At 36.6% G+C, this 11,522-nt stretch overlaps 1 protein-coding gene across 4 annotated transcripts; it reads right to left on the reverse strand.

Moving 5' to 3' along the window:
• Positions 1-4,328: 4,328 nt before the first annotated feature.
• On the reverse strand, positions 4,329-11,522 carry LOC113731239 (beta-galactosidase 3). Of its 4 annotated transcripts, none has more exons than XM_072074601.1 (19): positions 11,254-11,522; positions 10,018-10,344; positions 9,819-9,914; positions 9,606-9,718; positions 9,436-9,502; positions 9,258-9,350; positions 8,964-9,107; positions 8,567-8,655; positions 8,377-8,482; positions 7,828-7,915; positions 7,625-7,743; positions 7,279-7,440; positions 6,647-6,825; positions 6,453-6,562; positions 6,231-6,340; positions 5,783-5,893; positions 5,585-5,698; positions 4,958-5,160; positions 4,329-4,857 (listed from the first exon to the last, which is right to left on the reverse strand). In XM_072074601.1, the coding sequence occupies exons 2-19, from the start codon at positions 10,186-10,188 to the stop codon at positions 4,740-4,742; spliced, it is 2,193 nt and encodes a 730-aa protein (XP_071930702.1). In that variant the 5' UTR covers positions 10,189-10,344; positions 11,254-11,522; the 3' UTR covers positions 4,329-4,739. The 4 variants fall into 4 exon arrangements, with proteins under 4 accessions (XP_071930702.1, XP_027112189.1, XP_027112187.1 ...); XM_027256388.2 differs by lacking the exon at positions 11,254-11,522 and adding an exon at positions 10,579-10,945; XM_027256386.2 differs by lacking the exon at positions 11,254-11,522 and adding an exon at positions 10,559-10,945.

Consider the following 11,522-nt stretch of genomic DNA (forward strand, 5'->3'; position numbering starts at 1 on the left):
TCATCTTTCACATTACCACCACCTGGTATTTTTAAAACTTTTAACCCCCGCTTTTGTATCACTCACTTGTGCTAACATTACTTCCCTATTTCCTGCCTCTATATATTCTACTCTGCATTATGCTTAATTTGAAAGCAATATTCAATGTGTAACAATGGGCATCCCAATCCAAATGCTTAATTTGTTACCCAGATCCAGACCCATTTAATTTAATTAGACCCAAATCCAGATCTAGACCCTTTTAGACCCTTTTGGATCTGAAGAAGTAAGTCTATACCTAAACCCTTATAGATCTGGGTATCCAATGGACATCCATAGATATTTTTTGAACATGCTAAAGTAAAAATATATTTAAAATGTATAGAGTTCATAAATAATATAAATACCATCCAATTTTTGTTTTCAAATAATAAAATTGACATCCAACAAGTTGAATGCAATATTGTGAACTCAAAGAAATAATTATTATTGACTATGTCTATATATTTTCAAAAATTCAACTGCATTCACATCCAATATTTCATTTGTTTGCCTTTATCTTTTTTCCTTTTCTTGAAAAAGTTTGTACCAATTACAATGACAATTAGGATTAGTTTTTAAAAAAGAAAACAACCATAACATATATAAATATTTAGTCTTATTAAAAAATATAATTTTGTACCTCCTTTTCTTATTTAAACCTCAATGTTAGTAGATGTCTCGCAATCCAGTACTAAAATAGTGAATTAGATAAAGTCATTTGACTAATGACTGATGGCAAATAAATAATAGAATAAGAAAATTTATAAATACTTACTTTTTTTTTGAGTCAATCCAATCATCAGTAATCACTAATGTTTCAACCATATTTAGAAGTAATTTGGCATAAATCTCATCAATCACCTAACTACCAACACTAAATGCAGATTCTTATGCCACAAAATCTTACTGTATTCTATCCAATAGCCATAATATACTATATTATTTTATAAATTTACTAATATATATTATTTAGTTAAATATATATGGATCTGGATAAAGTCAGGTATGGATCTGGATTTGGATATGAATTCTAGAAGACCAGACCCTACCCAGACCCACGACTCTCTCACAGGATCTAGATCTAAGTAGGATCCGAATTTGAAAAATTAAATCCAAATCCTATCCAAATATATTGGATCTGGATAAGATCCGACCCATTGACATACCTAAGTGCTACCTTGAAAAGTACGAGCCAAGTGAGCTACAACAGAAACATTAGGGAGTACATCCTAATTAAATTTGCATCAAATCTTAATGCAATGCTCAACTTTAGCACTTCATAGCAAGTTTGTTGCTATGTAAGGGTCCCCGGTCTGATTGATGTTATCAAAAGCAAAAACAAGGAAAGTTGCCTTAACAATGAAAAACTAAGACAAGTTTATGTTAAATCTTATTAGTTTGTTAAACCAAATGCACTTATGTAATCATAATTAAGATTAATTGTGGGAAAGAATTAGTAAATTAGTTATAGCTCTCTATGGATACGGATTTTTTTTGAAAAACTGTTTTTATTTTTGGACTCTATAGTAATATTCTAAAAACAACTCAAAAAACACACAATCTCACATACAATTTAGAAAAATTTTAAAAAAATTACCAACTACTATGACATTTTCTTCTTCCACCCACTACCACTACCTATAACCGCCACCATCTCTCCCTTCCTCCCTTTTCCTCCTCCACCTCAAGTCCCATCATCACCGCCATTGCACCGCCTTCCCTCCCCCCTCTCTCCTTCGTCTTTCTTTCCCTCTATTTTCCTTTTCTCCCCCTCATTTCTTCTCCCTTTTCTATCCCTTCCCTCTTCCTCCACCCTCTTTTCTTCCTCTCCTTTCCCTTCCCAACAAGACCAGATTTGGTCTAGTCACGGGCCGCAATTTGGCTCGTGACTAGATGAGGGAAAGGAAAGGAGGGGGCTGCAGCGAAAGGGAGGGAAGGGGAAGGGCAAAGGGAGGAGGAAGAGGAAGATAGGGGAGGGAAGAGGAAGGAGTGATAGGTGGCTAAATTATTTATTTATTTATTTATAAAGCATTCCATTAAAATTTTAAATTCTAAAATTATCTCAAAATATATTCTCAATAACAAACACCTAATCATTTATAAATTATAATAAAAGATTTTCACATACACCATTACGATAAAATTCTTAAAAAACATCTCAAAAACACCTAATCCATATAGTTTTTGTCTTCCACACGATAAGTAGTTATACTTTAATCAATTATAGGTTTCTTTAGTTGTAGACAAGTTAATTCAAGCCAGTCCAACTTGAAATCCATTTGGTACAAGGACATGAAATTGAAAGCCAACTTAGAAGTCCAGTCCTTAGAAATAAAATTATTTTCCAAGACAAAGCAATAGTAACGAGTCATTTTTCTTTTACATAAAAATCATCATTTCACTCATAAGATACGCATTAATGACAGAAAATATATTATCATACATGTCATAGAAATAACAGATTTGAAACTCAAATTTCTTTATTATTGTTTTGTATTATGAAAGAGTTTGATTAGAATCAAGCTGTGTATCTAATTAACACGGCATTGAGCAAATTCTAGAACTTGAGTACAACCTCATTCATTTGACACGTAATTAATTACAGATTAGTTTTTGACCCAAAAATTGCACAAAGAAACGCATATCACTCAATCTTGACCTATTTTATTCCATGTTTGTACTTGTTTATTCATGAAAAAATGCCAATAGATGTCAAAATTAAAGTTTATGCATGATGGATGATGTATACATTTTCCATAGTTATTCATGCAGTTCAAATCAAATTTTTGCCGATTTTTGGGACAAAATCCAACAATACGGATTAGATCATGACTTGTAACCACGGAGAAAAGTAAAGGGTAAAAGTACCAAAGGTAATTAATTCCAAATCAAGTAGTTTGGAGTTACTGTGTCAGGAGTGGAGTGGGGCCTCCTCTCCCGGACCGCAGGGAATTAGTCGGGTCCGTAAAGATTGATCCGGACACCCCTATGTCGAAAAAAAAAAAAAAAGAATAGTCTATAGATAGATGAAAACCATTTACTTAGTAGATTTTATGATGTTTTACTTTAGGAGGTGAGTATTAGAGTTGGCAACTGGTCCTCTCAATGGTCAATGCATGTCATTGAAGTCCAACTTTTGGGCCGTCGTTTGCAAGAGTGGGGACCCTCGAGGCTTTCGAGAACCATATAATATATGTAGGAACCCTAGCTCGTGAACAAGGGCACTTTTACGGTTTGCCCCATTGCAATTGGTGGATTTGCAGGCACTCCGATTCCGCATCCTTCAGAGAAACCTTCTTTTTGACTTTTTCTAGGTGGTGATTGATCTCGCAGGATATGTGATCGAGAAAGCCCAGAGTACGTACGAGACTTGCCCAGAAACGTTATCACGGTCCGCACCAGTTATTTATTTGGCAAATAGTTGATCTTTATTAACTAATAAAAATGTCAAACGAGATTGTAGACCTCGCTGATTTCATGTTAAATACAATCTAAATAATCTAAAATAAGATTGTGGGTTCTTTGCTTGCTCCATTAGTAGTAGTATTACATTGATTCTAGGCTTGTCTAGTTGGTTTGACCGTGATAAATAACTTTAGTCGGAAGAGAAGGGATTTTAGTTGAATAACTTTATAAGCAAATTGGTATATATATATATATATAGAGTTTTTGGCTAAAATAATCTATTTTTCAAAAAATAATCCCAAAGTAACGCTCTTTCAGTTTTTATTCCCTTATGAATCTAGTTATTGCCATGTAGACTCCCCATCAAAGGAAAAAAATTACTTACAAATCTTTTGTTTATATATTACACAGTTTTTCTTTATTTCGTGCCTTAAGGACATTCTGTAAACAAATTAAAAAAGGAAAGTGGATCCATAATTAGTGTTTTAAAATTGTTGATCACCCTCCAAATTTTTTCCTGCCATTATTCCTCCCTAGCTTTGTTCTTGATTATTATATCACAAGTTCCTTTCTTTTTTTTTTTTTCTTCTTTCTTGCAATTATATATATGGTAGTCTCCTAACTTTGTAAATTTTAAGAAGTTTTGCAAAAACTCAAATTGTTTGAAGCACGAGTAAACATTTCAAGATACATAATAATCATAGTTTACGTGAACTATAAAAATTTCACTGTAAGGGGAAAGAAAATTTGAAAAAAATTCTCTTGCATTTTTTGACTTATCAAAAGAGAATACATTCCAAAAAAATAGGAGAGAGAAAATATAACTAAATCAGTGTTAGTATCAAAATTAACACACTATATGAGCCAATCTAATTGGAGAAATACTAATTAACTCAATAATAGATAGAGAAATATTTTTATTAATCTTTAAGATTATACATAAGTAGCAAAATTTGAACTATTGAAAGGTTATTAAAAATCTATTGATGTGGATTGTATCTCTTAATATAAGATGGAAATGTGAATACTTTCCATACTCAAAGTCCACATGGCAACAAGTAGGTTAACAAGGGAATATATTTTGAAAGTGCATTAGTTTGGGAATAGTTTTAAAGAATAAGGTTATTATGGAAATAAACTCTATATATATATATATATATATATATTTTTTGTTGTTGTTGTGGGTTGTTGTTGGGGGGGGGGGGGGTGTTTTACAAATCTTCTTAGAAATCCGAATGCCTACGTGATACATGATCACAGGAAATTGCAAGCCGAAAACTGCATAATCATGCAAGTTCATGAATATTTCCCTGCTATACACCGGACACCAATCTTTTGACTAGAGAGATTCTGGATGCGTCCCCGCCAATTTCCTCGAAAACTATCAACAAATTTCCAGTTGGCTTCAGCCAAGACCGGGGAACGTGGTACCTGCAAAAATGACTTCCATTAGACAATTATTACAGGCGGATGGAAATAAGGATGTTTCATTCGCCGTTAACATAAGTAATCTGTATTTGCTGCATAATACCATCGTTGAGTTGGCTGGCCGCAACCAGATTGGCATTTCCACTGTCTGTACGTCCCAGAATAATTGCATTGGCCACAACTACCTTTCGCATCGGCAGTCCAATATCTTCCAATGCTCTGCCCATTTATCCACACTTGTCCTTTTCCCATACTGCTGAGGTCCAATGCCAAAGGATCATTTCCTTCTGGTGCATCAAAATAAGCCTGCAAGTTGGTGTGGAACTCTGAGACACAAAGATGTTGATAGCTAGATAGAGCTACTACACATGGAAATGCAACCTCCATCCATATCATGATGACTGTCAAATTTGATTGTGTTTCTATAGTATAGTTATGGCTGTCAATTTCACATTTTTCAATTTAACTAATAAAACTGTCAAATTTAGTTTGCGAACAACTCTAAAATGTAGGAAGTACTCCAAATTATGGTATTTGCCATTCCAAACTTGCCAAGGATGTTCATTTGTCAATATGCAACCTCAAAATCCTTCCTTTTTCCAGTGACTTGGAACATGTCAAAACATCACTTCTTCATTGTCAATTGGTATCATGTATTAAGCTGGCCCGTGAGCCAACCGTCTTTTATAGCTTTGCCTTCAACTCAAGAAGCTTTAGTTGATAGCATTACCTTATACCATGTAAGAGGTTGCTGCTTCTTTGCAGCCAAAGATCCTCCTACCCATTCAGCAGATGAAATAGCATTAGGGGAAACCAGGTTCATGACTTCTCCTTTGAGCCCTACCTGTACATGCAAGTCCTGTCTGAGACTATAACCTAAAAGATACGTATAATATTGAGCCATTATTGATAAGTGTTCTTCCTGGACCTTGTATGACCATTTCTGCCAGGATAAGTCCTTCTGTCCCTCGTCCAACCCATGCAGAGCTACAGGTCCCACAACTCCTATGCTCCATGTCTCAAAACGTGCTCCAGCATTCTTCAAGTTCAAGAAATTATGATAAAGGTTATAAGGAAGGTGAAGAAAAAAGCAATAAAACTTCGTTTCTTGTTCCTGTACAGGTAGAAGTGATGCAAATTAAAGTTTGAGTTCAAAAAACAACTGAGCATACGAGTGAAAGGCTACCGCTGCAGTGGGGCTTGGGGTGAGCACATTTGAAAAACAACTGCATAATAGATTAGAAATAGCTTCCTTTGGTTTGCATGCACCACTCTTAAACTTCTCATAGGAAGTTCATACCAAGAGTAAACTTGAGAGTTCTATCGTACAAGCTTGTTTATGTACAATGGGTGAGAATAGGTTCTGAGGAACTAACCGGTAATCCAACTGCTACGCTAAGTAGTGAAATTTTGTTAACTCCAGCATGCAAGTTGATGCCTCCTGTAAAGGTAAATATTTTGTTTTCTGAAGTCCCAAATGCCGAACCTGTAATTCGTACAAGAAACCATGAAATTCCATACGCTTACAGCAAGTAATGTAGCTTTAACATCCTCCTATAAAAAACTTTCTGGAGGAATTTGCTTGGAAGATATTGCACCTGATAAATGTCCATTAATGAACACATGCAATTCATGGCCTGCTGATTGCACAGTGAGAATGGGATAATGGCCTTGACGCAGGAAAGATTCAGATGAACTTATTTCAACGCTGAAACATTAAATCAAAACTCGTAAAAACGGATTGGATGTTTATGCAATTGCATAAGAACTTGAGGTTCGATTCTTGATTTACCTGGTTGTGTACCATAGATAATCACTTGTGTCTCTCGTGACATTTAATTGCTCCAGAAGACCAACATATGTTAGCGAGGAGTCATCATTAATCGTGGATATATCCTCGCTGAATGTTTCCCACGAGAGCATTTTCACGTTAGTAATAATCATCTGTGCCGTTGATGGTCTAACCCCTACCTAGATTGGGAGAACACCATTTTGTAGATTGGTATAGGAATACAGGTTTTGAAGAAAATACAGCTTTTGTTAGAAGAACGTTTCTCTCAACTGTAAGGAGACTGTGTACGAGAAGTTTTGGCTTCAAAACAGGGCCATTTAAGCACATGAAGCAAGAGAATGGATTCAATTTGTCGAAAACGCTCCTCACAGTTAAGCATACATGGTAGGTATGCAAAAGAAAAACGAAGGTGATGTGAAGTGCTCCTAATTAAGTAACCAGACAGGACAAGTATTGCCGGGAGTTAACTTGAGTGATAAATCTGGTTTACTTTCCCCTACCCTTTCCCCATTTAGAACAAAATATGTACTATGAAAGCTTGTGAAACACTATCGTGGTGATATTAGGTTTTTTTCCCTACAAGAAAGATGCAAGCTTTATTCAAATCCTCTCTAATTGCCCTTTTGATTTACCTTTGCCGTGTTAAATGCAACTGTTTTGCAATCAGGGAGAATGCTTATTGACCAAGGTGGCAATTCATAGTGCATCTTATTGAAAGTCACGTGTGCCGCTTCGTTTAAATGGTAATTTGTGAGAAAAGCAGCACAGCCAGAGCTGGAAGAAAATACGTGTGCCTGCAAGACATCAGATCTAGTATTTTTAACTGTTGTTAAACTGGTACTAAAAAGAGAACAAATTCTTGAATTCAAGCATTTTACGTAATTTTTTTTTTTTTTGGGTTAAAAAACTCATGTAATGTTTCCTTTGATAAGAGGCACTAATGCCATCTATCTGTTCAGTTAAAAAATTCATACGTACCTGTTCATAGTTTCCTAAGGGAGTAAGGGTAGGATCAGCAGTGACCAGAACATGCTCACATGACTTGATAACCTTGTGAAGCTCCTTCAAGTGTTCATATTTTGGCTGCCTAATCAAGCCTGTTCATTAGCAGGGAACTCATCAGTCAGCGGGGTGCTATATATGAGTAAAATCGAAATTCGGCTAGTCTTCTGCTCACTCACCATATTCATCAATAGGCGCATCATAGTCATAGCTGGTGGTGATGAAGGGGCCGCCGGCTGCTCTTCCAAAGTTCGTTCCACCATGATACTGTGAGAAGAAGTTGAATAATGATGCTGCATTAGGATCAGTGGCTATAGAAAATGGCATCAGATGTGCGGTGCACTTCAATGACTAGGGTCTTAAATTCATGACTTCTGTGCTGTAAGAAATGGAAGGAAGATACTCAACTTGAAATTAAGGATAATGCCCATCTGCACGAGTCCCTAATTAGGACTGGTGCTTCACACGGAAATCAAATAAAGCATTCATTTCATACTTCCCCTTCATGTCAATGGTGCTAAGAATAGACATAAAATGAAAGAAAATCTACACCTAAAACTTGGAAAATATGAGTTCTGACACTAAAAATGAAAATTTCATGGAGTCAAATGATAGCTTTTTTCTCCTCACCTGAATTTAACTCGTCAAGCAGACTCGAGAAGTAAGTCCAGGGATCATAGATTTATTTATGGGACAAAATAAAATGCAATAAGAACTCCGCAACTGACCATGTAATAGTTCACAAAAGACCCTCCTTTTTGAATAAACCGGGCAACTGCAAAGGCCAAATCCTCAACTGGTCGATGATGAACAGGTCCACCAAAATCTTCGAACCTTGACAAATGACGGAGGAAAGAGATCAAACTAGAGCCATACAGCAGATGCAAAACTTGAAGAGGGATCAGATGTTGAGCTCACCAGCCTGACCAGGCCTCCGTCCAAATTGTGGGCTTGTATGGCTTGTTAGGAGAAAAATAATCACAGTAGAAACCATTGCATGTGTTTATCTGCCAATGAAACCAAACTATGTGTTTCATAAAGTCATCAACAAGTTGTCCGTACTTGTTGGCTCAGAAATTTTATGGAACTCAAGGATATGCTATGCAAGGAGAAATCTGTTTCAACCTGCTGCTCTTTGGAAAAATGCAAAATAAAGGACAAAACACATGGTCACCATCTCTTTAGATTTATATGCGGTGCAAGTGCAATAGCCAGCATTGCTGATGAAATCATAATACATAATAAAGCAAAGTGAAAATTTTAGTTGGATCGTTGGAGTCTATTTTCTCTCCTTTGTTAGAGTTAAATTGCTAACCACTGGATCCGGAGCATCATCCTCCTTACACATAACCCATGGCACCCCAGTATTCGTCTCAACAGCCATATTAGCAGCCCAATTCATATATGCACGTCCAGCTGCACCATATGCCTTGCTTTCTATACCATACTCATTCTCAATCTGTATCAGTACAATTGAACGTAACCAGTAAAACAACACAAATTGCAGCTGGAAAATTTACTCAACACATCTACTTATCTTTGGGCGACTGACTTGTGGCGTTCCGAGCTCAATCAGAACAAATTACCAAATTATTGCAATATCTCATACCTGGGAAAGAATTATAGGGCCTCCTTGAGATTGAAACAGCTTTTCATACTTCATCATTCGAACAATTTTCTCGGTGAACCTTTGCATTGCCATCTGCAAAACCAAAATTACAGAGACGTTTAGGTTCATTAAGCATGCATATTTAGTACTTAACACTGCCTCGCAAATGCATCCATACCTTGAAAGGCTCGTTATCGGTTCTGAACCTGATGCCAGGTACATACTTCAACCACACAGGGAAGCCCCTGCAACAGAAGGAATTTATCAAAAAAAAAGTTAGAAGCAGGAGGAAAAAAAAAACCTCAAAATAAAATTTCCGGCAAGTTACAAAGAAAGAACGGTTACTACCCAAAATTCCACTCAGCACAAACATAAGGCCCAATTCGCAGATGCACATATAGCCCTGCTTTCTGGACCAGCTTTATGAACCTAACCAAATCATATCTCCCTTCGAAATTGAACTGAATAACACAAACAAACGTCAAAATTTCAGTCGAAAAAAGAAGAAAAAGAAACTCCATAGCATGCCATGTTAAAATTTGTGACGAGAAATTAAAGTACATTTCCAGGAGAAGGTTCATGGATGTTCCAGAACACGTAGGTATCTATGGCATCCAAGCCTCCATCTTTAGCCTTCTGTATAAGCCCCTCCCACATCTGCATGTTTTCTACCCTTTCAATTTTCTCATAAGAGCTGCCGTTAACACAAATTTACCATATTCAATTAGCAAGATTAAAAAGAGAAGAAAAGTTAATTTACATCTGGGGTGCTCCTCGGGTAATGTATGGAGCCAGAGAAGAGAATCCTTCTCTGTCCATCGATGATAAGAGCCTTCCTATCATAAGTAACACTGCAGTGTGCAACCTGAGCAGCTAAAATCAAGAGCATGCAGTGCAAAAACCACTTGGAAGAAGCTGAGGTGGCTTCCATCCTTTCTTGCTTGCTGTCACTCAAATGAAGTGGACTAGAAGAAAAGCGAAAATATGAGAGAATGTGAACCAGTGAGGTTCAGAAAGATTCTGACGTGATTCTGCAAATATCACAGCACTGACATAAACAGTTTCGTTTAAGAGGTACAGCAGCAACCTATCAAAAAAGAAGAAATGAAAATGTTAAAGCTCAGGAGTTTCAAGAGATAAGTCACACTTAAGTTTCCTCAAGCAGATATCAAAATACTAAGCAAGGAATCATCTCCCTTGTCGCAGCAAATTTAATGCTCTACTGTCTTGCACGTAATTTGGGACTTAGACCGTATCTTGGCGAGAAAGCAAAAAATAAAAAAGGAAGGTAAAGTTAAAACCATCTTCATCTTGCGAACACCTTCATTCATGCAGTTGGGATAGGTTCCTATTTTGGAGAGTATCAACTTCTCCCACAGTTCCCCACTTGACCCTTAACATAAAGGCAAAAATTCTTTTAAACTAAACAAAGTCTGCCTTGAATTATTGACTGTGAGAGTTTCATAAAAGGGCCATTTCCAATACTTTGTATAGAGTTGGCTGAGCTCTGGTTTGCCACTATTGAAATAATGTAAAAACTATGCGGTGAAAATTCTTGAAGTCCCACCAGGATTATCAAGAAAAAGAACGTTTGAAATTCTGCTAATCGCCAGCTAACAGTAGAAAGAAATCCAGGGAAACAGTAATGTGGGTTATGAATGTTTTTCAAAAAGCCAGTGAAACCTGACGTCCTGTGTGTGTCGGTGGGGGGCTTACTTTTTCAGCTGATTTATGCGTTGAACAGTTAGAAAAAGGAAGAGCAGATGGATGAACTTTAACTTCAATAATTAAGACTATGAAATAACTGAGCTGCCACGCTAAGTACATTCAAATTTCTTTTTCTGCTTTGGAACCTTTTAAGCAGTTCATGAATTATCATCCTGTTGCATGCCTTCCCTCGAGCAATTATTGGTAAAATCCCACTACGCTTACGTGCAAGACAAAATTTGAGAGTTAAGAATGGCATTTAAGGTTCGTAAAGCTGTCGTTTTCGTACCAATAATCATGATGATCTTGCCAGATCAACTCCAACGCGGGGTTATACACGTTATCCCTACTGCATAATTGCCGGAGGATTAGTTGAGGAGGCAATTCATGATGCCCTTTAGCTAAAGGACACACAGAAAATAAGAAAGGAGAATGCATCATTGGATGCTTCCCATAATATTCTGTTGCTCCATGAACTTTTTGAAAAGATGGCCATACGTTTCCCACCACCCACTATAAGCCTTCCCCAAACCCATGTGAGAAAATCCAACCATGCTG

The sequence above is a fragment of the Coffea arabica genome, chromosome 2c (genome assembly GCF_036785885.1).
Source record: "Coffea arabica cultivar ET-39 chromosome 2c, Coffea Arabica ET-39 HiFi, whole genome shotgun sequence".
Classification (NCBI taxonomy): domain Eukaryota; kingdom Viridiplantae; phylum Streptophyta; class Magnoliopsida; order Gentianales; family Rubiaceae; genus Coffea; species Coffea arabica.

What these genes read in the sequence shown, in the direction of transcription:
- LOC113731239 (XM_072074601.1), bottom strand. Translation starts at nt 10,188, where the DNA reads ATGGAAGCCACCTCAGCTTCTTCCAAGTGGTTTTTGCACTGCATGCTC. An exon ending in GCCCTATAATTCTTTCCCAG is followed by an intron (nt 9,108 to 9,257) that starts GTATGAGATATT and finishes GTACTGATACAG; the next exon opens with ATTGAGAATGAGTATGGTAT. An exon ending in ACGGAGGCCTGGTCAGGCTG is followed by an intron (nt 8,483 to 8,566) that starts GTGAGCTCAACA and finishes TCATTTGTCAAG; the next exon opens with GTTCGAAGATTTTGGTGGAC.